The sequence below is a fragment of the Mirounga angustirostris genome, unplaced genomic scaffold (assembly GCF_029215605.1).
Source record: "Mirounga angustirostris isolate CCGP_5_RB_7025 unplaced genomic scaffold, mMirAng1.0.hap1 SCAF_8, whole genome shotgun sequence".
NCBI classification, from domain to species: Eukaryota; Metazoa; Chordata; class Mammalia; order Carnivora; family Phocidae; genus Mirounga; species Mirounga angustirostris.
In genome coordinates this window covers 114,698,771-114,725,818 of record NW_026991716.1, presented here as the reverse complement: position 1 = coordinate 114,725,818, position 27,048 = coordinate 114,698,771, and the positions used below count along the sequence as shown (strand labels likewise).

The following is a 27,048-nucleotide window of genomic DNA, read 5'->3' as shown; positions in this document are numbered from 1 at the left end:
ATGATGAAGTAAGGTCAGGAAGCCTTCATATCCAACTAAGTGGTTTTTTTTGTTTGTTTTTTGTTTTTTCACTTTTTCTTTTTTTGCAGGGGAGGAGGGATGGCCTTCTATTTTCTGTATTCTTTTTTTTTTTTTTTTTCCCTTAAAGATTTGAGTTCTACCACTGAGGGGTACCTGAGACCAAGGAGTCTTTCTTTTGTGTATGTTCTTGTCGGAGTGATTCTACATACTTCAGAAAGCCGATTTAGGATTATCATGTAGAGGCCCAGTTATGTCAGCACAAAAGGGCAACGAAACTGTCACTATGACTCAGACTGTCACCCAACAAAGAGATAATTCCCTTCTACTGAAAGTATAACAAAGCAACTGAAAAAAAAAATCATATTCTAAAGAGATTTATTGTGAGAACTGTGGGTGAGATACTATTTTCAGTGAGTCGAGATACAATAGAAACCAGCCTGGCATCTGTGAATTGTCTTGTTCTTTTTTAGTGTATTGGATCAAGTTCCAGAAGGACCAATATTTATTGCTATGTGTTTTCTAGTGAGAGTGGCAGATGCAGTCAGCTTTGCGGCGGCAATAACTGCTTCTTTTTCCATTCTTGTAAAGGCTTTTCCAAATAATGTGGCTACGGTGTTGGTATGTATTTCGTACATGTTTCCTATGTTCCTCTTCATGTAGGCTAAAATATTTGCCCTTTCCAAGTTGACACTTTCTTTGAGATCTGCTTTTTCCTATTTTCGGTGTTTTGGTTACCTTTTACCCCAATTACTACTTCCAGCAGCAGGCTGTCAGCAAATGTACCATTAGTCTTATTTAGGTCTCTTCCTAGGCTTAGGATTCCCTCAGTGAGCAGTTTGACAGGTAAGTGTGGTTCACACTAAATATTCTTTTTACCATTAAAAACAAAACCGAACAAAACGAGCTCCCCAGTAGTATTTTGTTGTCTCTCTGTACCCAGACTGTGACTGAGCAACAGTGGACAATTCCCTAGTGGCCAGACACTTGATTCATGCTCGAATCCTTCCTCTACTTTTCCCACATTCATGGTAGGAATCTGAGAGAGCTTGAAGTCCTTGTGTGCTCTCTTACTTTCCCCCAAATGCAGAACTTGATTGACATGCATTCCCATATATTGCCTGGACATCTAATATTAGTGACATACCATATTTCTGTCTCAGCTCTTGGCTACTCTCTCAGACCCCAAGCAGGCTCGCTTATGGCTCTCTCCTCTGGACCCATGCACTCCTGAAGGACCTGTGGTTTGCATATCAGACCAAATGCAGCCCTCAGAAGGAATAATTGTCCTTTAGACTTTAGGACCTCATCAGCTTAGTGCCAAGAATGCCCTTAATTATCCATATTAATACTGTAGTTTTGGCCATTAGTATTTTTGCTGTGTAGGTAATTATTTCTTCCCACTTTCTGTTAAATATCTGTATCTGTAGTTAGCTAGCTGGCTGCTCAGGCTCATTTGAGGTTCTGGGGCCGTGTGGCATGCAGTGGTGGCCACCGTAACAGGTGTGCTATTTACATTTCCCAGAAATACATTTCTCAGAAATGGTTCAGAAGAACACGAGGCCATTGACATGCTCTGTGAAACAAGGTTTTGTGGGTAAAATGTTTGGAGTGTACCTGCTGTCCTCCAACTTTCACGTGACTGTATTAAGGCTCTGAGAAATCCTGTAGTAAAGATATTTTATTTAATTTTCCACAACTCAATTTGACTATGGAACCACTTTTTGACTCTTCAAGAACTGCTGTTCTGTGGAACACTCTGGAAGGTGCTGCCCAAGAAATTCCTGTGATGATGGCAATAGTCCCTTCGATTTTCTGATCGATAGGGGAGATTCATGTTGCCATACCCCATTTCTGTATAAAAATTGCAGCCAAAAGCTGACACACCTAACATGGTAGTTGATCTGGATGGTTTCCTTGTGACTAAATGCAGAATTCCTATATTCTTTATGAAATTGAAAGTTACCAATGGACTACTTTTGTGTCCTCTGTGAGGTCTGAGGATGCTAGGTTGCCGGCCACAGTCTCTGCTTAGCACCCCTAAAGACTAGATTGGTTTAAAATGGCACAATTTCTATACGAGTTTTTTAATAGTACAATATCTTCCATAGCACTGTTTTGTTGATTTTAATTTTAACCAAAAAGAATTTTATACGGTGCAAAATTCAAAAGTTGCCAAAGGAAATATAGAATGTAGTGAGTGTATTCTATGTATTACTTTTTCTCACCTTCATGGGCACACCTGTTGTCCAGGCACGCAGTCCAGCATCGTTCTCGCAGGAGGCCACAGAGATTATAGTTTCCTTCTAGAGTGAGTCCATGTATGTATGAACAGGTGTGAACATGCTCACACACAGGACATGATTCCTTCCCCCTTTGCTCCCTTTACACTGGTGGTAGCATACTCTACACTCGTCAGAGCCTTGCTCTTATACTAACAGTGAAATCATCTTGGGAGTTCTTTCTCGCCTACATACGAAGAGTTTCTTACTCTTTCTTTCCCTTTAGTGGCACTTTATAGTTCTCCATTACATGGAGGTAACGTACAGCCATAGTTTACTCAAAGTGTTGATAAATATTTAGATTGTCTACATCTTTTGCTGCTGTGAGCAGTGCTGCAACACCTAAGCTTGTGTAGATACCACATCACATCTTTACGGCTGTGCCCACAAATTAAATTTCCAGAATGGCATTCTGCGTCAGAGAGTGTGTGCGTTTGTAATATTGATACATTTGCCAAATCGCCCTCCTGTGTTCATTCACTGGCACTGTATGTGTGGGTTGCTTTCCTCACTTTCTTGGCAGCAGAGCGTTTGATGGCTGATTGGTTAAAACTTGTATCTTGCGGTTTAACCGTTCGCTTCTTTTGAAAGTGAGGATGAGTTTTGTTTTACATGCGACACATAAAACAAAATCCAAATAGCTCTTAGGCATATACTAAGAGCTATTTGGATTTTGTTTTATGTGTCAATAGTCTACTTAGAGCATTTGCTCATTTTCCTATTGGGTTGTTCATTTTTCCCCCCCATTGATTAGGATTAGCTCTCTTGATATAATTGGGGAAATTAGTCCTTTGTCAGTATTTTTTCCCTGTTCTTCATTTGTCTTTTGATGTACTTAACCCATTCATTGTTTTTCATATTTTCATGTAATCAGATTTATGAATTTTTTTCTTCTGTGTCTTGTGAGTTTTATGTTGCAATTAGAAAAACTTCCCCACCATAAGTATTACCAAAAAAAAAAAAAAAAAAAAAAAAGCCTGTCAGGTGCCTGGGTGGCTCAGTCGTTGGGCGCCTGCCTTCGGCTCAGGTCGTGATCCCAGGGTCCTGGGATCAAGCCCCGCATCAGGCTCCCTGCTCTGCGGGAGGCCTGCTTCTCCCTCTCCCACTCCCCCTGCTTGTGTTCCACCTCTCTTGCTGTGTCTCTCTCTGTCAAATAAATAAATAAAATCTTTAAAAAAAAAAAAACCCTGCCATATTTTATTTTTCTAGTATTTCTATGATTTCAATATGTATGTTTAAGTTTTTGGCTCATCTTGGGTTTGTGTGGGTTTGTGTGTATAAATTGTGAAGTGGATAGAATTTTTTCAGATAGTGTCCATTAAATCTTTATTTGTTAATTCTTCAAACAAACTATAATGACTCAATTTTCTTTCCCCCCCTCCCCCATTTTTAGGGAAGTCTTGAGATTTTTTCTGGACTGGGACTAGTGTTAGGGCCTCCTTTAGGTGGCTTCTTGTATCAATCCTTTGGCTATGAGGTGCCTTTTATTTTTCTGGGATGCATAGTTCTGCTGATGGTACCACTCAACGTGTACATTTTACCTAATTATGGTAAGACCGCATTTATTACTCATTTTAAGAATCTGAAATTTAAGAATTTTTATGCCTTTATAGGAGACCAATTTAACAAATACTTTATTTTATATAATCGATAATAGATTTATGGAACACCCTGAAAGACCTGATTCTCTTTTCAGAAATGTTGCTGTAGGCAGTTATATGAATTTCTATATATTGCAAATTCTTTCTAACCTTTAGAACTAACAAATATTTAATTTCTCATCATAAAACATCCCCCTGTGAAGTGCCCATCAGAGGTCTTCTTGGACTTAATTCAATATTCAGAATGACAAGTTATCAAAGGCCAGAAATGGCACTGCCTTCTTGGAAGGCCTGCAGGCAAGAGGGCGGGCTCAGACCTTCTCCCCAGTGGTCCTCCCAGCTGCCAGTGGGAGAACACAGAGCAGCATCGGGCAGTAATGGTGGTCACCCTGGCTTCAAACCTTCATGCCACATAAGAGTCAACCTATCCTGTAACAGCTGCACGGACATAGCTGCTAGGGTCACCATGAGGGACACGCCCGAGTCAGCACACTCAGGGAGACACCAAGCATGGTGTTTCATTTCTAGTTCCTTCTCTACAGATGACATTTACCACAAAAAGGTTATTTTTATTACCAGCGAGATTGCCTAGTAACATCGTTGGCATTTGACCCTTATCAGGTGATGAAGGGAACAGAGCTGGAGAGTTAACTTGAAGGCTGGAGAGGAGAGAGCTAGAGAAAGTTTCTAGAGAAGCACTACCCCCCTGAAACGCAAGGTGGTGCTGTCAGTCTTTCTGCTTATAAGAGTGGTTTCGGTGGTCGAGCATCCTGGTTGCTTGGTTCACAGATGAACACTGGGCTGATAATCAAGAAACTGACACCAGGTCAGAGTCTCATGCAGTGGGGAAAAGAGTTCTGTCAACGCTTTACCACACTGTGTAGGGAAAAAAGACTTTTCTTATTAATTCATGGTAGGACAGGGTATTTAGAACTTCTGTGATGAGGCCCTGGACCGCCCCCTCATCTTTACTTCTAGAGTCTTGGCCTGCTCTCCTTATCTCCTTCCTCCCCCCACCACATGGTATCTTTTGCAGCCCCTCCTGACTGCCACCAGCCTAGTTACTTGGCACTTATTTCTCCTCATTTCTGTTACTCCTCAATTAAAACCTCCAGGCATTTTCATTGAACTTAACGAAGGCCCAGTTAGCTATATTTTCATGAACAAAATGGTTTGGCAGAGTTGCTGTTCATCTATGGAAGGATCTTCTATTTAGATTGAATGGAAAAAACTGGCATTAAAAAAAACTCTGAGATTGATAATGTAAGACTGTAAATACAGATTTAGGTGTTCCTGTGAAGGAGTACTTACTAAAATTAATGTTTTTGGAGAGCTTATGGATAGAAGCTAGAAAATGAAATTTTCTTTTATTTTGATGAGATTGGCAGAATTTTGTGTCCTACAAGTTCTACCCCACTCCTTTACCTCCTTCTAGACTCATAAGACAGCGTGGTTCTAGCTTTGGGGTTTTAAGAGTCAACTTTAGTCTCTCCCTCTCTCTCATCCTTTGTATCTGCTCACCAAGTCCCCTCTTCTGTACTGCTCTAATGAAGTATTTCTAAAATGGTCACGGATGTGATGTGCCAGTCCTCTTATTAAAAATCCCTAAATCTGTGAAATGGGAACTTTGTCTTGAAAGCCATGAGGAACTGTTGTGAGATTTCAGTAGAGGAATCACATGATCTGAAATCTCTCCCCTTCCCATCTGCTCTGACCCCTCCTCATCCTTCAAAACTTACTTGGTGTTACCTCTTCTGGGAAGTCTTTCTGAACCTTCTCAATCATCCAACTAAATACCGCGGTGGTCAGCATTTTTCCTGCCCCCTCACACCTAAGGGGTACCCCACTTCCCTCCCTGCTTCCTCACCTCTAACAATAGCTTCCTTTGGCAGCATTGTCAACCAGGGGTCCCATCCCCCTAAAAGAATAGGGCAGAATTGTGGGGAGCAGAGACAGTACCCGAGTAGCTTAGAAAAGCTCCCCAGGTGATTCTGCCATGTGTCTCTTGCAGCAGATATCTCATCCTAAGGGGTTTTCATTACTTGAGTTTCTTCCACAGTTTAATTAAACTCATGTGTTTGCTGCTTTGGGCGTTCTTAGGTATTCTCATTGTGATTTCTCATTTTTCCCACTTTGGATTTAGAGAAGGCGACCATTTCCGCCATAATAGTTTATCTTGTACCCTAAATCCATAATGCCTTTTATATGCAAATAAATATAACCGATTAAAATTGATCTTCTATAATTTATATCTCAAAGGTGACTAATGAACATCTTTAATAAACCATTCAAAATCCACACCAAATGAAGTCTCTCCCTGCTGGCCCTTTTGCACCAAGCCATATGGTGGTGTTTGTCCTCTTTCTAAGTCTAACTGCACACCTCCTGTAGTTGAGCATCCTGGACTGTGCTCACATTTGGTTCACCATTGACTATTTGGCTGATAAATAAGAAACTAACATCATGGTTTAACTTTATCCCTTGGATCCTGACCAAGTCTAAATGTAACACTCAAAATTCTTGAACCATTCTTTGTACTTTTTTTTTGTATTTTGCTCCATACTGGATCCTTATTCACCAAGAATTAAGTAATGAACCATGACAAGTGTTTTTGGAGAAATGAGAATCTACAAGTGCTGATCCTCGCCCTCGAAGAACTTCCATGTCCACACCTGGCGAGTATCGTCTCTGGTCCAGCACTGGAGCAGATCCTGACTGGTCCCCTTGTCTTCATTCTCCCCAAGGCCACAGAGAGGTCTTTTTTAACCACAGATCTGATTCCTACCCCCTTGTTTGGATTCCCTAGGGACTTCTCAGGCTTCTAAGCATGTTTTACAGAGTCTTGCATAAACATGCTTCTGCAGTATGATCTCTCTCCACACTGCTGGTGACCCCTACGCCAATCTCCATCCTCCAGCTTTGCTTCTCTCCTTTCATTTCCTCAAACACAGAATAGTTTTCCTGACTTCTGAGTCTTGGATGGTACCATTCCTGGAGTAATGTGCCTGGCTTATTCTTTCCTCTTTCTTTGCTTGCTCATCTTAAGCTCATGCTTTGGGCATCAACTTAGATATCACTACTTTAGGGAAGCCTTCTTTATATGGCTTTCCCTGATTTTGTTTGTTTGTTTGGTTGGTTAAGGCAGTCCTCTCATATGCTCTGAAAGTTTCCCTCCTAGTTCCATCCTAGCTCTCTCCATTCCTTCCTGTAACTTCTTTGTGAGGACAGGGCCTGGGTCTGTCTTCTTTGCCTTTGTCTGCCTAGCGTTTTGCATGGTATCTGACTCAGCAAAGATTTTGCTCAGTAAATTAACGGGAAGATAGGAAAATCACCAAACAATAGTAAACAATGTAAAATGAAATGTAGTTTAGGTGCTGAAAGGTGTGGTAGAGACCAGAAGTGAGGTAGGAAACAGAGGAAGGTAAAATTTGTGGGCCACAGCCAGACCTTACAGAGTGGATAGAATTTGAAAAAATAGCAGGAGGAAAAGAAAGGAGTCATGGCATGTGACTCGAGGCTTGGAAACAACCATTCCTATTGCTGGGAACAGTGAAGAAGCTGGGTTCCTGCAAGGGGAATGCTAGAAGTGAGGTCTGCGCAGTTGACCTTGAATGCCAGTGTAGTTTACGCATGATTCAGTAGCACCCTTCTCAATCTGGTGTTTTCTTTGCCATCAGAAAAAAAAAAAAAAGTTGTTTTGTGCTCTTTGATGAACTTAGATTCCTTCTCACTATACACACATTGTTCCTCGATAAAGCTTCTGGCTTTTCCCATGCACCAAATCTAAATTTACATATTCTCTACCCCATCTGGGAAAGGCCTCACTTGCTTCTCATTTATAACCTGTAACCTAAGACCTCTCTTCTCCTCACACTATGCTTCCACTTGATTCTTTATGAATTTGAGAAATTGTTTTTAAGAAAACTCAATCGGGCTTCTAGGTTTGAATAATTTATATGCAAATATAGATAATAGGCAATTTTAGGCAAACTCAGAGGTGCAGTTATTTTGATTACCAAATAAAGATGGCCTTACCAATTTTACTTTTCAAAATAGTTCAAAATTTTAATTACTCTGTTTTGTTTTGTTTTGTTTTTTTCTTTTTTAAATTTTTACCCAAAGACTCTGATCCAGGCGAACACTCATTCTGGAAACTCATCACTTTACCCAAGGTCGCTCTCATAGCCTTCGTCATCAACTCGCTCAGCTCATGTTTTGGCTTCCTTGATCCTACTCTGTCTCTCTTTGTTCTGGAGAAGGTAGGTAACCTGATTGTCAAAGAGCTCTGCACTGTAGAAGGTAGGTATGATTGCTTGCTCTTGGGTCCTGCTTGTGGAAAGAGCTCTGGATAACTGTGAGAAGGAGACAGGGTGAGAACTGCATCCCAGTGTAGCCTGTACCTTCCCTCTGTGACATCCCTTTGACTAGGGGTCTGATTCAGGGTAAACGAAAGAAGCTTTTCACTAAGTGGCCCGAATACTTGTCTCCTTTTCAAGGTCTTGCTTGAGTCATCACAGGTCTGGCTGCTCGACAAGGACACTTTCCTCTACTTGTTTGAATTCCAGTGAGACATTTGGGGTACTCAGTAGCTCATTTAATGTTCTTCTCTAACAGATCCCCTCTGGGTCCACTTACTTTTTAGGCTATTACATACGACGAAATGGCTATGGAATGTATTAATCTGGGATGGTAGAAAGGAATCAAGAGTCTCTCTCAATTTTTTTTTTTTTTTTGATTGCTGGAAAATAAATGTTGAATTTAAAAGTTGGTTGTTGTAGAAATTTGCTCTTAGATATTTCTGAAAAAAAGATTAATAATGTGATAAAGTGCATTACTAAGTCTGATAGTTAATTATACTGAAAGAATTAATATGTGTTTATAAAGGCAGAACTCTAACTGCAGCCCACACTGTATGTGAGGTATGCGAATTCAAAAAGCACAGTTACCAGAAACACAGCTCCTTGAAATCACTAGAGACGGTTTTGGGTGTGTGAGATACCCAAAAAGATTTGTGGAGACTGTGGAGACTGTGATTTTAGTGCCTGGCCCAACATTTAGAAAATAATATAATATCTTGCGTGAGCATCCATGAGGTAACAAGAAACATATTTTGTGTTTATGATGACACATGCCCTTCCCATCATCAACAATGTCATTTTTCTATCCTCTGAAGAATTTCTGCCTAACCAAGGAAAAAATATCATAACCAATCTTTGGTAAATGCAAGTTGCTCATAACTATTTTATCAGAAATCTTTACAAATATTGTTTTCTAAATACATTTTCTAAATACACTTAGAGATGTAGCTTTGTATTTTCCTGTTTTTCTATCAAAAACCTGTTGCCATTCTTCTGACTTCTCACCAGTTGTTTGAATTGGCAGCTTACTGTCCGGTCATTTGTCACCTAGCCTTTTAGGGTAGGAGGGTTCCACCCTGTCTCCCCCAGTTATAAAATCAGAAGAAGACACCTCTGACTTTTTTTCTCCCTACTAGTATCTTTAAAGGACTAGTTTGTCATAAAAATTTTTAAAACACATATGGACTGATATATAAATTTCATGGGCTTACTTAAAAGAATTAGTTAAGGAAATTAAGGAAAATGAGAACAACTTAGTTAACCAAAGAAAGGTGGTAATAGTTACAATGTCAAAGTTGTGTGGTAGCTTACTGTTTTAAAAACCTTTTGTAATGTATCCTACCATCTAATTCTTTAATTAGATATTAACATCCCTTTGAAATGGTTAGGATAGATATCATCCTCAGTGTTTTTTTACACCAGTGCATTTCAGTTTATGAGCAGTCAGCATCACCTGGTTGCTTATTAGAAATGCATATTCTTGGGGTGCTTGGGTGACTCAGTAGGTTAGGTGTCCCACTCTTGATCTCAGCTAAGGTCTTGATCTCAGGGTCGTGAGTTCAAGCCCCATGTTGGGCTCCATGCTGGGCATGGAGCCTACTCAAAAAAAAAAAAAAAAAAAGAAATGCAAATTCTCTGGTCCCGTCCCATACCTTCTGAATCAGAAATCTTAGGGCTGAAGTCTAAGAACCTCTTTTTTTTTTCATCCCTTGAACCAAGGCACGTTAGCACCTTGTTTCCAACTAAGAACGTCTTTGAAGCTCTCCGAGTAATTCTAATGCACACTAATGTTTATGAAATGCTGGTTTACATGTAAAAAATGCTATGAGTCATAGAAGCAAAATTATATGTTCAAAATCAAATGCTACAAAGCAAGACATCTAGGACTTTTGACCTCTGGTTAGGTTTTTCTTCCCCTCATAGAGAAAAAGGAATCCGTTTACAAAAGTAAGATCACAATTAGGAAGGATGCTGAGTGGTAACAGTTCAAGGTGACAAGAACTGAAGAAGTGGCTAGAAAAGATTTATGTTTATTTTAAAAATGACTTAAAGACATAACTCTAATATAAAATTTCTTTTACAGTTTAATTTACCAGCTGGATATGTGGGACTGGTATTCCTGGGTTTGGCACTATCCTATGCCATTTCTTCACCATTGTTTGGACTACTGAGTGATAAAATACCAGTACGTACACTGAATCTACATTTAAGAATCACTTTTGTTTATTTAGGCCAGTGGTTTTCCGACTGTACTTCTGGAACTCTAGAGGTCCACTGATTAGAATTGATATTCAATCTTTTAAAAAAAAATTCAGCTTATTAATATATAATTGAGAAATAAAATAGTAAGATATTTAAAGTATACACCATGGTGATTTGGGATCCAAATACAAGAGTGCCTTCCTTCTAATTAATTAACACATCCATCACCTCTATATCATCTTTTAATTTTTTTTTTGAGGGGCCAAGAACATTTAAATTCTATATTCAATTTTTGGAGTCGATGGAGAGGTTCCAGTGTCTTCCAACCTGCCATCACTCTGAGAAAATTCACTATTAATTGCTTCTTCTGGGGAAAAAGGAGTCTGTACTGAAGCTGTTGACAAACTATTGGATTTGACTTTCTAAAGGAAAAAAGTCCCCTGATGCAAAAGAACATTGGGATTGGCCTTAAAAATTAGGGCGGAGTCCCAGAAGTAGTTAGGACTTGGGCACATTGAGTGGAGATAATTTAGATTTTCTGTGGGCATGAAAGGATTGGCTACATAAATATACATTGGCTATCCTGTGGCCATCCTGATAGAAAATCCCTTCTATTCTCCTTTGCCTAGGTCTAAACCATTCAGTCCAGATGATTGGTATACAGTACTGATCACCAAATCTCCAGCTTCTGTGGCTTTAGTGTTTATTTATTTTGCGTTTCTCCTCTTCATTAAACTTACATAAATATTTATCAAGACCTAAATTACATGGTGATAGCTTCGTAATCTGGGTGACAAAAAGCAAGTGTCTTAAACAGCATTTGGAGCTTGGTTTTATAAGACCGTCTTCTTTTTTTTTTTTTTGATCCCCACTTCTTTTTTTAAATTTTATTTTATTATGTTAATCACCATACATTACATCATTTGATGTAGTGTTCCATGATTCATTGTTTGCATATAACACCCAGTGCTCCATGCAGTACGTGCCCTCTTTAATACCTGTCACCAGGCTAACCCATCCCCCTCCCCTCTAGAACCCTCAGTTTGTTTCTCAGAGTCCATAGTCTCTCATGGTTCGTCTCCCCCTCCGATTTCACCCCCTTCATTTTTCCCTTCCTACTATCTTCTCTCTCTCTTTTTTTTTTTTATTAACATATAATGTATTATTTGTTTCAGAGGTACAGGTCTGTGATTCATCAGTCTTACACAATTCACAGCACTCACCATAGCACATACTCTCCCCAATGTCTGTCACCCAGCCACTCCATCTCTCCCACCCCCCACCACTCCAGCGACCCTCAGTTTGTTTCCTGAGATTAAGAATTCCTCATATTGGGCGCCTGGGTGGTTCAGTTGGTTAAGTGACTGCCTTTGGCTCAGGTCATGATCCTGGAGTCCTGGGATTGAGTCCCGCATCGGGCTCCCTGCTTGGCGGGGAGTCTGCTTCTCCCTCTCCCACTCCCCATTTGTGTTCCCTCTCTCGCTGTGTCTTTCTCTGTCAAATAAATAAATAAAATCTTTAAAAAAAAAAAAAAGAATTCCTCATATTAGTGAGATCATATGATACATGTTAAGACCATCTTCTATAACTGAGCAGATATTTTGCCCCAAGAATTTTCAGCCTGCACTCAAGTAGTTTAAAAGGAATAATTTTATTGGGTACTTTTTAAATAATGTGACTGTGGATTGCATCTACCAGGTAGTTCCTTGTGGTGCCTGCTTTTTAAATTGTTATTTTTGGAATTGTTCATCGTGTGCAAAATCTATAATACACTCCCTTCCCAAGGAATCCCTGTCCTTAGAAACTCCCTAGCTCGGGGTATATTGTCTTTGCTTTTCTGTTTACCAGCTACCTATTTTCTCTTAAATGTAAAGTTTTGTTGTCTTCAATGTATTTGGATTTTTTTCATGTCCTGGCTTGTGTTCTTCAATGATTTTTTTTGCATATGCTTTGTTTATGGAGGAGCTTTACCTCTCAGGGTTTTTTTGGACTCTCCTTCTCTTTACCAGCATCTGAGGAAATGGTTTCTGGTTTGGGGAAACATAATTACGGCAGGATGCTACATGCTCTTAGGACCTATCCCAGTCTTGCACATTAAAAGGTAATGTTTTTCCTCTTTCTGCATTTTTGGCAGAATAGCGTTAAGAATTATTAAAGAAATTTTTGGTGGGACGAGGGCATGGCTTCATATTTTGAACCTTATTACTTCAATAATTACCTTGATTTAGGACTATAGTGAATTGTTTGTTAGACTGGCAGTATTTTACCTTATTCGGAGCTAACGGTAGTACAAGCCAATAGAAATAGAAATGCCTAAAATCTATCTCAAATGAGGAAAAATGCTTCTTTTCCCTTTGCATTTCAACTGCACGCTTGTTTGTACTTTATTTTAAAAATAGCATTTGTTGCTACCTACTTTTAGCTGATAGTTCTTACAGTATGTTTTTGTTTTTTCTGTTCTTTCTTGATCCTTGAGACTGGGATCAAATTTTCTTTTGTTTCTGTCTCATTCTTAGCATGTAGTAGCTGCTCATTGGAGCTTGTTAAATGTAATTTGTTTGCTGAAATAAAGGGAGCTTAGAGCTTTTCAGGTAATCCTGGGATAAAGTGTGACATGGAAGAGCAAGGATCTCAGGGTCCTTCAGATTTGGGTTTGCATCCTGCCCTTGCCACTTACTAGATATGGGAACTCCGGCAAATCATTTAGCTTTCAAGAGCCTCAGTTTTCTTATCTGATCATAGTGCTTACTTGGCAGGATATTGCTGCAAGGATTTAATGGGGAAATGGATATTAAGTAAATGGCACAGTGCAGGAAGTGGAACAAAATTAGTTTCCTGTCACTTCCTTTACCACTTCCCTTCTACACCATTTTTTTCAGTCAATTGAACTTCAAAGCTAAGTGATTGAAGTAGCAACATTAGCATTTAGCCAGTTTTGAAAAGATTTTGTATGGTGATAACCTCTTATCATGTTGACTCCAGGCAACATGTGTGACCAAAGAAATTGAGATATCATGATGAATTGATTTCCCCCCCCCCACCAAAATGTAAGGGTGCTATCACTGAATGAAGTGGGATCAGATGGGAATGAGGCAGACTAGTCATGTAATCTGTGAAACAAGATCTCTGGGATTCAGCCTGCCCTCCTTAATGTGAGGTTTTGTGTCTGTCAACATGCTAATGTTGTTTTGATTTGTTTCTTTCTCCAAAACTCTTTTGCAGTCAGCTCTGGCTGCTGGTGCTAATATTAGTCCTGAACGGTATCTCTGCAGGAATGAGTATAATCCCAACTATCCCGGAGATCCTCAGTTGTGCGTAGTAAGTTACTTCTGTGCTTGAGGAGCTGTGTTGTGAATAGCAGGGAGCATCACACGCTTTCTTGAATTTCTCAGTTTTGTAGGATGTTGGAGTTTTTTTCACAAGACCAAATCTTCATGATTTTATGTCACACAATATTGTGATATAGATAGTATATGCAATAATACTATAGTATAGAGGACAATATATGGTAATATTAATACAGCGATAGGTAAAATGAGTTGTGGATCGAGGCTTGGCTTGGTTTATGTCTAGGAACACATATACTTTTGAAAAGCCAAAGCACAATGGGAAGGTCTCAGCATTGTTTCCTTCTCGTGGAGAAGGTCCACAACAAGGGCATACAATCACCAGGTAAAATGATTCTAGTACCATTTCCAGTGTGTTGGGGGGTTTAGGAAGTGGGGGTGGTTCCTACACCACCAAACAACTCTCCAGAACCAGCTAGGTGTCCTACAACGCAACTCAATTCTGACACTATCTACCTGGAGAGAACATCACATCCCACAGGTGAAGGGCTCCGTCCCACAGACTGCCCTGTGCTGCAGGTGCTTATTGCAAGTCCAGGTTGTTACGTGTACTTGACTGACTGGCCTGTAAATCAGAGGTTCCCATGACAACGTCCTTAAGTTCAATTAATTTGCCAGAGTGATTCACAGAGCTCAGGAAACCAGTGTACTCATTAGATTTACTGGTTTATTACAAAAGAGATTAAAGGATATAAATCAACATGCAGATGAAAAGATCCACAGGGTGAAGTCCTGATAAAAGGAGCTTCTGTCCTTGTGGGGTTTGGGGCCCCGCACACTGGCATATGGAAGGGTTCTGCTTCACCAACCTGGAAGCTCTCTCATCCTGTCCTTTTGGTTTACTAGGGACACTTCATTACATACCCACGGTTGATTAAATCAGTGACCATTGGCCATGGATTCAACCTTCAACCCCTGTCCCCTCCTCAGAGGTGGGGGGTTCCAGGAATGAACTGAAGGTTCTAACCCTCTAATCACATGCTTGGCTCTCCTGGCATCCAGCCCCTAAGACTCAACTCATTAACATGACCAAAGGCACTTGAAATTGCTTTCCCCAGGAAATTGCAAGGGTATTGGGGGCTCTATGCCAGAAACAGGAGGTCTTCCTGTTATATAGTAAGAAATATATATTTCTTATTATAAATCCCAGTATCACAGCAGGTATTTGTCACTTGGCCACCAGTCTTTTGTTTAGGAGGCATGATGACGAAGAACACCAAGGGATCTGGAGCAGGGAGAATAGCACGAGCTCTGCTGGCTCAAGTCAACAATTCTCCGAGCAATAAGGAGCTGCCTCTGGGTTTTCTAAAAGTTTCCCGTTATTCTCCTTGCATGTTCATCTCATTTTAAGATTTTTTTCGTTAATTATGTGTTTTTTATGAGATTTCATGCAAATGGGTCATGACTCAATGTCATGCTTTATGTATGCAATAAAATTATTTTTAGAAAACCACAGAGTCAACATAACTATGAAAATTCCTTCAAATTAGATTAGCTTTTCATCTTAGAAATGGAGTGTTCTGGCTGTTGGTTTTGTTCAGATCATTTCCGGTCTATTTTAACTTACCTGTCACACACTATTTGCTTTCATGTAGGTTTCCCTTTTCATAACATCTACTCTTGTGTGTCTGCAGCGAAAATGGCTTTGAAGAGGGATTAAGCACCTTGGGACTCGTGTCAGGTCTCTTCAGTGCAATGTGGTCAGTTGGGTGAGTAGCCATTTCATTCACACCCGCCAGATGGAAAATGCTGTCTTCATTTCCGTGAAGAAATTGACACCGAGAAGTCCAATGAATTGCCGAAAGGCACCTAATCTGTTTGGAGCAGAGCTGGAGTCCTAACCCACCCCCTCTGCCTCTAAGATCAGTGGTTATACCAGCAGCTTTAAAACCTCATCAAAATGGTCCCCTATGTTTTGTCATTTTTAAGTGATCTTTCTAAGTTCCTTTAATGGGCGTATCTCAAGTTTTAAAAATGTATTCATTTCTTCATTCATTTGTTTATTTTTTACTCTTTGCTATACCTGGGGGGTAACCATGTGCTGTCATTGTAGTATATCCCAATAAATATGTACCAAATTAAATTATTTTAAATACAAATACTGAGGGACGCCTGGGTGGCTCAGTTGGCTAAGCGTCTACCTTCGGCTCAGGTCATGATCCCAGGGTCCTGGGATCGAGCCCCACATCGGGCTCCCTGCTCAGCGGGGAGCCTGCTTCTCCCTCTGCTTGCCGCTCCCCCTGCTTGTGCTCTCTCTCTCTCTCTCTCTCACAAATAAATAAATAAAATCTTAAAAAAATAAATAAATACAAATACTGAGAAGAATAGAGAGAATAATATAAAGATTCTTTTGGGGGGCATGTCACCTTTTTAAAACTTTTCTGTAAGGCACCAACTTTTCAGAAACAGTTATAATTTTAGAACTGTTTAAAAAATTCGAACATCGTCATTATCAAGTACAATTGTTTTCTCACACCCAGTGCTCTGTCCAGGAACTGGCTTTTGTCTTTAGTGCTTACAGTTCCAATTTAATGAAGATTTATGATCGAGGAATTGTGCAGCCTTTAGGAAGTAATTCTTTTTGTTGTTGTTAACATTATTTAAGACTCTTCTTTTTATTGTTAGTGCTTTTATAGGACCAACACTGGGTGGATTTCTGTATGAGAAAATTGGTTTTGAATGGGCAGCTGCTGTCCAAGGCCTTTGGGCTCTAACAAGTGTGAGTAATCAGTCTTTTGTTTTCATCGTCCTTACATTTGTGGAAAAATGTGACCTGAAGAATTGGCATTAACCAGTCCCTTTAATTGTTTTCAAGGGACTAACGATGGGCTTGTTTTATCTGTGGGAGCACTCACGGAGAAGAAGGTATGGTCAACTCTTGAGCTTTTTTCCCCTTTAAAAATCAACCTGTGGGAATGGAAAAGAAATAACCATTCTATATCTATTTTTCCAGTCAGCAGATTTCTGGGCACTCAAAGCCTCATTACTTGGTAGATGCATTTAGGGGGAAAGGTAGAGATGTGGGTACTAGGTTTTTTTTTAAGATGGGAAATATTGAGATTCTCTTCTTTTTTTTCTTTCAATGCAGATCTAAACTCCAAAATATCCTGGGTACAGAGGAGGAACGGACTGCCCTCTTACCTGATGAAATCTAGCCTTAAGAATTCTGGATCCATACGCATTGGGAGAAGGATGCTCCTGGCCTTGAACATCAAAGTTAAAAGGGTGTTCTTAATATTATACACAAAACTCCATGGACTCTATACAAGTCTCAATGCATTTTTGGATTGTCCTGTGTTGGGCTGTCCTGAAAAGCTGGCCTGCTAAACCAGCCATATTTGCAACATTAAGTATGAGAAGAGCAGTTGAAAATCAGCAAAAGTTTGTGTTTTGAGGTGATCAGATTTGCCATTGAAGAGGTTATTGACTCTCGATCTCCTGTTTCCTCTGTTTACTTTTTAAGTGCACTAATTCTGTGAATGTACCTTTTCTTTATTAACAGGGAAATAAATGAATTAGTTTGATATGCTTAAAAGTAATATAAAGATTACTCAAAATGTATAGAGTAATTACTGTGAAATCAGTTTTTAAAAGGCATGCTTTCTCTGTGTCCTAAGATTTTTGTTCTTGTTCAAAAGGCAAAATTTCTGCCTCCCATGCAAAAACTCTATAAAATTCCCAGGCCCTCAGCTTTTCTAGAAGTATTGTTTTTGTGAGAGGTATAAGAATAACATGACTTCAGACTTCCCTTTTTGTAACATACTTTGAATTAGGATATGGATTTATAAACAATGCTTAGTGAACATTATCCATTTCCCTTATTGTCCCTATTTCAGTTCTACCACCTGTTGTTCTTGTTTTTTTTTTAAACATATTTCTGGTAGATGTATCCCATTCCCAGAGCAAGTGAGCTCACAGGAATGCTTATTGTATTCTAGGGAATGGATTCATCTGATTTCAAGTGCAATCCATGCTGTTGCTTGATATGAGTGAATCCCTCTTGTGTCATTCTCATACCTCCTGATGTGTTTTCATGCAGTAGTAGCCACATTTACACTTTTTTTAAATAAAAGTAATGGTTTTATCTGTGTATTAATTCAAAAAGATTTATTGAGTGACTTCTCTGAACTGACACGCTGCGAGATGCTAAGAATTTAGGTGTGATCAAAATAAACACAATCTCTGCTTTTACGGAACTTATATTCCGGTGGAATGGACAAACTATAAATAAATACCAGAATCTCCCATTATCCTCCAGAGTTGTCATGAAGGGAAAAACATGGTGATACGAAAGAGTAAGTGACTGAGGAATTCGGTGTGGGGTCCTAATTTAGATAAGGCCTCTCCACGGAGAGGAGACTTTTGAACTGAGACCTGAAGGATGAGAATGAGGCAGTCATCCTGAGGGAGAGTCTTCCCTAGTGTATGCAAAAAGTCTTGACATGGTCAGAGATGACACCAAGGCCCATATGGCTGAAATCTAGTAAACAGAGGATGTTGCAGAGGTAGGGAGGAGCCAGCTTTTCAACAGGGAATGCCAGAATTTGATTTATGTTTCAGGAAGGTCATTGTCTCTGCTTGTGCACTTGAGTGGGGATGTAGATTAGCAGGGATGGAGGGAGATCTATGGGAGCTTTGAGAGAGAGAGTAGTTTGGACCATGAAGGTAGTGGTGGAGAGGAAGTGAAAAAGATGTGGTTGGAAGTGGAACCGACAGGACCTGCTCGTGTGACGGCAGGGGAGAGAGGAATTTAGGGTGACTGGAGGTTTTGGCTTGAGGGTGTGGGTGGGTTGATGGTTCCTCTTAGTGAGATGGGGAAGAATAGGAGTAAAACAAATCCTAAAGGGGCAAAATAACCCAAGATGGGATGCCCTTTCACACCACCAAAACGAAAAAAATTAAAAAGATGATGGAGATGGGGATGATGGATAGCAACACACCCGTTTTGGAAAACTGTTTGGCATTAATTACCAGAATTGAACCTTCACAAATCCCATGAACTCTTCATTGCCCTCCTCTCTCCAAGTGCCTTTGTTGTGAGCACTCCAGAGGGTGGTCCAGCGCATGCGAGCAGGAGTGGCCGGTCACCCAGCCCCCTGCCCACCCACTTCCCAGGGCAGAATCGGGACTGAGTGTGACTCTGACCCGCTGCGCCCGTGCTCAGCCCAGTGGCCAAACTTGCCGCTGAACACCTGCAGCTCCCTCCGCTGCCGCGTGGGGCCGCTATTAAAGCACGAAGGCGGTGGATCCCGCTGCATCCAGCTGGAGCGCAGAGGCCGGGCTCTCAGGGACACCACGCCGGGAGGGCCCCGACCGTGGCTCAGGACCACCAGCGCTGTTGACTGTCGGAGTTCAAGGTCAACGCAGAGATTCCAAGCTCTCTAGTGAGAGGTTTCTGCCACCATTCCCAAACACGTTGCTTTTAATATATCCCGACAGGCACTTTGTATGAAACCAACTTTGGCCCTTCCTCATTTTATGATTTTGCAAATACTAAAATAGATGACAAAAAAGTTAAAAATATGAGTAAAGATAGAGGAACATTGAGCTGAAAAGGTAGGTCAAAACAATCAGGGGAAATCACTCTGTGTTTATATTTTTATATATTTGTATTCCTCTAAATGTAACAAAGATGCCCAGCTTTAAAGGAACCTTTTTTAAAAAAAATGAGACTGAATGTAGAATATAATAATAAAAGGTATCATATCTATGATATGCAAATTAATTCAAAAGGAAAATAAAAAGGGCAAGTAAAAATTCACAAATCATTTTTCTGAAACTTTTTTTCCCCCTGATAATTGCTGATTCACATGCAGTTGAAATAATACCGAGACCAAGTTTACTCTATACCGAGGTTCCCCCAATGGTAACATCTTGCAACGCTACAGTACAATGTCAAAACCAGGATAGAGTCAAGATACAGAACAGTCCCATCCTTCATCTTGCTTTTTTACAGCCATGCCACTCCCCTCTTACCCTCACTCCCTCCTTAATCCTAGGCAAGCACTCATCTGTTCCCCCGTTGTATAATTTCATCCTTTCAAGAATGCTGTATAAATGGAATCCTATAGTATATTCCCTTTGGAGATTGTTTTTTCTCATTCGGCCTAATGCTCTTTAGATCCATGTTGCATATATTGATAGTTTCTTTTTTTAAGATTTTATTTATTTATTTGACAGAGAGAGACACAGCGGGAGAGGGAACATAAGCAGTGGGAGTGGGAGAGGGAGAAGCAGGCTTCCCGCCGATCAGGGAGCCCAATGTGGGACTCCATCCCAGGACCCTGGGATCATGACCTGAGCCAAAGGCAGACGCTCAACAGCTGAGCCACCCAGGTGCCCCTCGGTAGTTAATTTCTATATGTTGATGAGTAGTATTCCATGATATGGATATACGGCTTGTTTAACTATTGTTCATTTAAGGACATCTGGATTGTCTCCATTTTATGGTTATAACAAATAAAGCTGCTATGAACATTCATGTGGTTTTTTTGCAAACATAAATATTTCTCTGGGATAAATGCCCAGTAATACAACTGCTGGATTGTATGATACTTAGTTTTCCCCCCAAATAACCCACTTATTTTACATAGGACATTTGATTTAGACAATAAATATTAAATATCATACCTTAATGAAATATTCTATTTACTTTTTTATTAATTTGTCAAGATTTAAATATGTTAAATATACCCTCTCAAATCTAGCTGGCAAAAGAAATGGACAATAATACTGCATAGCCAACTAATTTTCACTAAATATAATTAATAAATGAGAAATAAAGCAGGTACCTATATTTACATACAATCATATCAAAAGGGAATAATACAAAGACCACTCCTATGATCGTTATCTTTCCTTTGGTATCACTGTCATATGTCCTCAATTTATGAAATAAACTCACAGAAGAGTAAGGTTCAAAAACAACATATTTAGACTGAAAAAATATATTTCTAAAGTATTCAAGGAAACTAAAGCCTGCTTATTTAGTCTTCATTAGGAAAAGTTGCAACTCTGAGGGTGCCTGGGTGGCCAGTTGGTTAAATGTCTGCCTCTGGCTCAGGTCATGATCTCAGGGTCCTGGGATCTAATAAAACAACTCAGAGCGTATTTCTTGTTGACAATGGCTCAACAATAATGTGACAAATACAAATACAAAAAAAATCATTTTTAAGTTTTTGTCATTCAAGGTAAATTTAATACCAAATTAGTTGTCACATTATTATATATTTCAAAAGTGACAGCCATAAAATCAGTTGTTGGATGAATTCAGATAGCGTTTTCTTTTTTCTTTTAAGAGAATTAAAACCAGCATAGATAAAGATATCATTTGAACATAATACTAATACCTTTTCTTTGTACACTTTCGGAACTTTGGGCTATATTCATTTCCTCGATTGCTTTCTGTTCTATCACTATTACCGATTTGCTTTTGCCTCTTTTGTTTACTTGTCTGATAAAAATCAGAGTCACTTGTTTGTTGGTGAGTCCACTCCTAAGAGCTGGGTCCAATCTCTGGATCTGGAATAAGACGGGGACGGGCTAGGGGGGTCTGTTAGGAAGCGGCACCATCATTGGACAGTAAGGTAGCTTCAGCACTGGATTATGCATGCCACTGCAAAGTTTCTGGAAGAAAACATATTCTTGAGGTAAAGCAGTGTTATTAATTGGAAAAAAACTGCATGGGACAGTTAAGGTCTGCCCACAACTTTCATTCCTGTAGCTAGTGAATTTATCTTAACACAGCTTTCAAGACTGTGGTTAGTTGATTCAGAAGAGCATTAACTCCCAAATGGATATTGCATATTAATTGATCTTCCATATAAATGAATTCCATTTAGCAGAGCTATGGCCTCAGACTGGGGTTCTGCATGTTCAAGGCAGACAAACACAAAACCTCAGCGTTTCTTCTCTGTCTTGGCATTTAGTCACTTTAGTTACCGGTGCAGCCCATAAGAAATGGAAGAAACATCTTATAGTTTCTCCCCACACTGGGGTCTCTAAATTCTCCACACTGTCCTATCTTCTCTTCCAGAGCAGGGAACAAGAAGATACAGGAGGCACAGTGACCCTGCCCCACATCCCCGATTTACTGTGCCATCCTGGAGTGGGCCAGGCTGTGGATAGTTTTTTTTTTTGTTTTGTTTTTTTTTTTTATAAGAAACTGCCAAGCTGTTTTCCAGAGTGGCTGTACCATTTTCCATTCCCAACGGCAATGTATGAGTGATCCAGTTTGTTGGTAAGTTTTTTTTGTATGAGTGTGAGGTTTAAAAAAATAGAATAATGCAAGAAATAAGGATAGAGGGCTATTGATCAGAGGGAGAATCTATGGTAGTGTTGGAAGGAAAACCATCCAGATTACCTAGTAGAAATGGACTTGAACAATTTCAGGAGAAACCATTCTGGTTAGGTTGACATAGAAGAGATGAAATAAGAAAAACTTTGTGGAAAGACACAGAAAAATGAGAAAATAGAGAATGTGGATTAATTGATGTGCTTTTAACCAGTTAGTAGTTAGGAACAGGTGGGCCTCTGACCAGCAAGAGTTAAAGATGTGGTTCAGAGATGCACTGGGCATTGCCTTCATAATGGGGCCCCTGTCATGTGGGCCTGAGGCAATAATAATAATGCAAAAATGACTTAGCACACATTATCACCATTGTACAGATGAGGAAAACCAGCACATAACCTGCTCACAGTCACACAGCTAGAAAGTGGTTCGAACCCAGGCATTCTGGCTTCAGGGTGTATGTCCTTAACCGTAGCCTGAAACCATCATGACTCATAACTGTAGTGAGAAAAACTCATGTCACCCAAGTTAACGGTAATTAGATGCGGGACCATACAGAATTTAGTTATCTCCACCTTGAGGAAAGTTCTAGGGTAGATCTATGTAACAATAAAAGAACAGTGTGCTCAAGAGAATATGACATGAATTGAAGAGTCAATTTAGGCCTCGAGAAATAGAAAATGCCCAGCTTCTATTGCTCTCTTACTTCTCCTGGCCATTTGGTCATCATTCAGTAGAAATCATGCAATCCCACCCCGCCAGTGTCAACCTGGTCTCTATGACTGCTTGAAAGAAAACCCCAGAAATCAGACTTGTCAGGCGAGGATAAAACAAAGACTCCCTTTGCTGGTGCTGGACGAAGGTGGCAGAAACCTCTGGCCAGCTGGGGCTCACCTGGAAAGTAAAACAAAACTGGAAGGTGGGGGCGATTGGAGGAGCCTCAGGCTTTGAGAAAAAAACAAGCAGATGGGATCCCAGGGGCTTGGAGGGCTTCATTTAGACAGAACCTGTAAGTAGTTATCTTAGGCCTCAGACATGTTTTCTATGTCCTTGCTCACTGAAAATGAACAAGGTGAATTATGGCAAATTCTTGCGGCACCTTCATATTGCTCAACAAAACAAGAAATGTACCATAGCTTGACACTTTTCTATTTTTATTGGTCTTTTTCCTCTGTAAGTTTCTGAGATTTCAGTTTCATTTTTGTACCATTTCCTTTCAAAAACATGTTTCTTCAACAGCTTCATAAATGAAACAAGTGATTTTGATCCATTTCTCTTGGTGGCAGTTATCCTGACTTTGAATCTGGCTGTGTTGGTCAGTTCAGACTGCTGTAAGAGGACGCCGTGGACTGGGTGGCTTATAAGCAACAGAAATTCATTCCTCACAGTTCGGTTGGCAGGGAAGCCCAAGAACCAGGCCCCTGCAGGTTCCGTGTCTGGTGAGGACCTGCTCCCTGGCTGCAAACTGCCAAGTTCTCAGTGGGTCCTCACAGGGTAGAAGGGGCAGGGAAGCTCCCTGGGGTCTTTTATAAGAGCAGGCATCCCACTGGTGAGGACCTCGCCCTCATGACTTAACCTCCTCCCAAAGGCTCCACCTCCAAATATCATCACACTGAAGACCAGGATTCAACCTATGATGGGGGGCGGGGGGGGGTTTGCAGTGAAGGACACAGACTTTCAGTCTATAGCACCAACCAAGAGAATTTTTTAAAGTTCCTGTTGGTGAATGCAATGGACTTTTGGCAGAGTTGGATCAGAATGCAAGTTAACACTCTGGGGGCACCTGGGTGGCTCAGTCGGTTAAGCGTCTGCCTTTCGCTCAGGTCATGATCCCAGGATCCTGGGATGGAGTCCCACATTGGGCTCCTTGCTCAGCGGGGAGCCTGCTTCTCCCTCTGCCTGCCCCTCCCTCTGCTTGTGCTCTCTCACTCTCTTTCTCTCAAATAAATAAATAAAATCTTTTTTAAAAAAAGAAAGTTAACAATCTGCAAATAAAATCAACAAGAGAGCCCGTTACTGCTTTTCTTTTGAGGAAGTGGGGGCCCTCAGTATGGGAGCATGCTACCTGCTCTCTGCAGCGCAGCATCCCACGGTCCTAAACTTCTGAGGGCAGAAAGCAGCGGGGCAGGTTGAACCACATGAAGTCGCCCTTGCTGTAGGTCAAAAACAGTTAGCTAGTGGCAACTTCCTGTGGCATAGCTCTGTCCATCCAGCAGGCATTCAAGGACCCCTGGACTATCATGCATCATTATTATCTGACCCTCTCTTGGCTTCGGTTGCATCAACTGTCTGAAGAGGTGAGTGCCCACACAAGTGAAGAGCCAGAGGAGGGCTGGTTAAAGTTCCCACTGGCTCTGCTCAAGTTCAGGCTGGTTCTGCTCAAGCTGCCATTTCCTTTCAGAGGCTGATTCAAACCGTCTTGCAAAGGACACATGCGAGAATCCAGTGCAGGGGCAGGACAGCAACGTTGTTCTTTCTCACCATGTTCTTTTGGGGGTACAGTATCTTCTTCTTCTTCCTCTTCCTTTTTTTTTTTTTTTGTGGCATACAGTATCAAGAGAAAGTAGTTTTAAGAGAAGGGTCTGATAGGGACGCCTGGGTGGCTCAGTCGGTTGAGCATCTGCCTTCGGCTCGGGTCGTGATCCCGGGGTCCTGGGATCGAGTCCCGCATTGGGCTCCTTGTTCCGCGGGGGGCCTGCTTCTCCCTCTGCCTCTGCCTCTCTCTCTGTATCTCTCATGAATAAATAAATAAAATCTTTAAAAAAAAAAAAAAAAGAGAAGGGCCTGATTTTTCTGTTTCTTGCTTTCTCTTTGTTGGGTCATCCTTGCTGTCTTTGAGGAAATGCTGTCAATAATTGTACGTGCTATTTCCAACACTTTTTTTTTTTTTTTTAAGATTTTATTTATTTTTCAACAGAGAGAGAGACAGCGAGAGAGGGAACACAAGCAGGGGGAGTGGAGGAGGGAGAAGCAGGCTTCCCGCCGAGCAGGGAGCCCGATGCGGGGCTCGATCCCAGGACCCTGGGATCGTGACCTGAGCCGAAGGCAGATGCTTAACGACTGAGCCACCCAGGCGCCCCAACACTTTATTTCTTAACTCACTGATTATCATTTCCTATCCGGGAGAGAGCTCAGACCCGGAGGTCCCGTAGCTTGTGTAAGAGCCTGGAGCTGCTCCTTGCCCTCCCGTGGCTGAGTTCCGTGGCTCCTTTCCTGGGCAGCCACCACCCCGCGGATGTGCACCTGCCTTGCGGGGCGGGGCGGGGCGTGCTTTCCGGCCCGTTCCCTCCCCAGCAGTTCCCCAGCAAGTACCCCAAGTAGACTAGATTCGTTTAACTGAACAACAGTAGTTTTGCAAACTTAACGAATAATAGTAAGCAGTCAGGATCATTACATGACTCAATTGTCGCTCCTTTTTGTTAATTATTGTGATCCCATCATAATCTTACAGAGGACTTTGATGTGTCTTTGCCTCTCAGAGTAACCTTGTGAAGGTGATAGAGCAGGTGTGATTACTTCAACTCTTAGGTGAGTGATAGAGGTTCAAAGAAGGCGAGTGCAAAGCAGAAACCACATCTATTCTTCTACCTTACTACCCAAGTAAAACCTACCCCAGTTGAACACTGTTCTAAGAGACAATCGGATGCACAATTAGAAACAAATATTTGAGCTATGACCCTTTTTATAGTGATTCTTTGACCAAATAATTTTGAATCAGTTGTGACTTTTCACCCTTGTAACTAAATCCATTCATCACAAAATGGTAAATTATCAAGTAGGCACTAGTCATGGTAAATTATGATTCATCAATGCTCCCTGTGACAAGGTAACATTTTATAACTGAGCTAAACTGAAGAAGTTAAGCCTTACTTAATCGATCACTTTTATGAACATGAAAATCTAAACTCTGCAAGTTCTAAGTTTTTTTGTTTGTTAGTTGTTTGGTTTAGTGCAAAAAGGTAAGTTTTTATTAAAGCCCTGGGACAGGACCCCTGGCAGGAAGAGCTGCCTGAAAGTTCTATGTCTTGAATTGAATTCTAAAGACTTAAAACAGTATCAACTGCCTCTGTAGCAAATGGTTGTAAAGATGATCCCCCTTTTCTTTATATCGTAAGGATCTTTCTATATTTAAATTGCTGTTTTCCATGCCTTTACTTCTGTTACTCACATCTCAATTTCAATGAAACAATTTTGAAATGCTGCAGAGAAAAAAGGGAACTTGGTCACCATCTTGACTTCACATCAGAAGCCATTGGCCCTTTCTCCCTCCAGCCAGAAACCCTATTTAACACCATCTCTCTCTTTTATAGCCACAAAGAGAAGAAAATCATCCAGGAAACTTGGGGACGCTAAGACAGGAAAGACAGATATGGCTGTTTCTGCTCCTACCCTCAAAAAGAAAAGACTGTGGATCTTCTTCACCAGCTTACCTGACTGCTTCCAAGCAAAAGAGATAATGAAGTATCATTAATTGGTGAGTTAAGTCACATGAAAGTAGGTCATGATCTAAATAATTCTTGGAGAGATGGAAAAGCTTGAGAGCCCTGAAGGTGGTCATTTTACTTTGTTTTTTAAAAAGATTTATTTATTTATTTTAGTGTGGGGGAAGGAGGGGCAGATGGAGAGGGAAAGAGAGAATCTCAAGCAGACTCCCCACTGAGCGTGGACGACACGGGGCTCTATCTTACAACCCAGAGATCATGACCTGGCTGAAATCAAGAGTTCAACACTTAACCGATTGAGCCACCCAGGTGCTCCAAGGTGGTCACTTTAAATTGGGTTCTTTAAAAGGCTCCGATGTTCAGGCACTTGGATGCAGACATTAAATCAGAGTACAGACACATGCATGATATCTTAGATATAAGGGGAAGATTCTGGAATCAAGAGTGAGAATTTGCCCACCCTTCTCTAAGTTACTCTGCTTCTCTGTGCCTCAGATTCCTGTCTTAT

At 40.7% G+C, this 27,048-nt stretch overlaps 1 protein-coding gene and 1 pseudogene across 7 annotated transcripts in view; one reads left to right on the top strand and one right to left on the bottom strand.

Moving 5' to 3' along the window:
• SLC18B1 (solute carrier family 18 member B1) overlaps positions 1-18,008 on the top strand; it is a 39,806-nt gene extending 21,798 nt beyond the window's left edge. For 5 of the 7 annotated variants that reach the window (XM_064598116.1, XM_045865567.3, XM_045865566.3 and 2 more), the window contains 10 exons: positions 492-639; positions 3,694-3,850; positions 8,024-8,160; positions 10,343-10,444; positions 12,471-12,562; positions 13,684-13,779; positions 15,443-15,517; positions 16,434-16,527; positions 16,624-16,673; positions 16,897-18,008. In XM_064598116.1, coding sequence (XP_064454186.1) covers positions 492-639; positions 3,694-3,850; positions 8,024-8,160; positions 10,343-10,444; positions 12,471-12,562; positions 13,684-13,779; positions 15,443-15,517; positions 16,434-16,527; positions 16,624-16,673; positions 16,897-16,963 — 1,018 coding nt within the window. In that variant the 3' untranslated portion in view covers positions 16,964-18,008. The remainder of the gene's footprint in view (positions 1-491; positions 640-3,693; positions 3,851-8,023; positions 8,161-10,342; positions 10,445-12,470; positions 12,563-13,683; positions 13,780-15,442; positions 15,518-16,433; positions 16,528-16,623; positions 16,674-16,896) is intronic. The other 2 variants (XM_045865563.3, XM_045865568.3) reach the window with 2 other exon arrangements.
• A 3,142-nt stretch (positions 18,009-21,150) lies between these two features.
• Positions 21,151-26,328, bottom strand: LOC123836530 (splicing regulator RBM11-like; annotated as a pseudogene).
• Between the last annotated feature and the right edge of the window lie 720 nt (positions 26,329-27,048).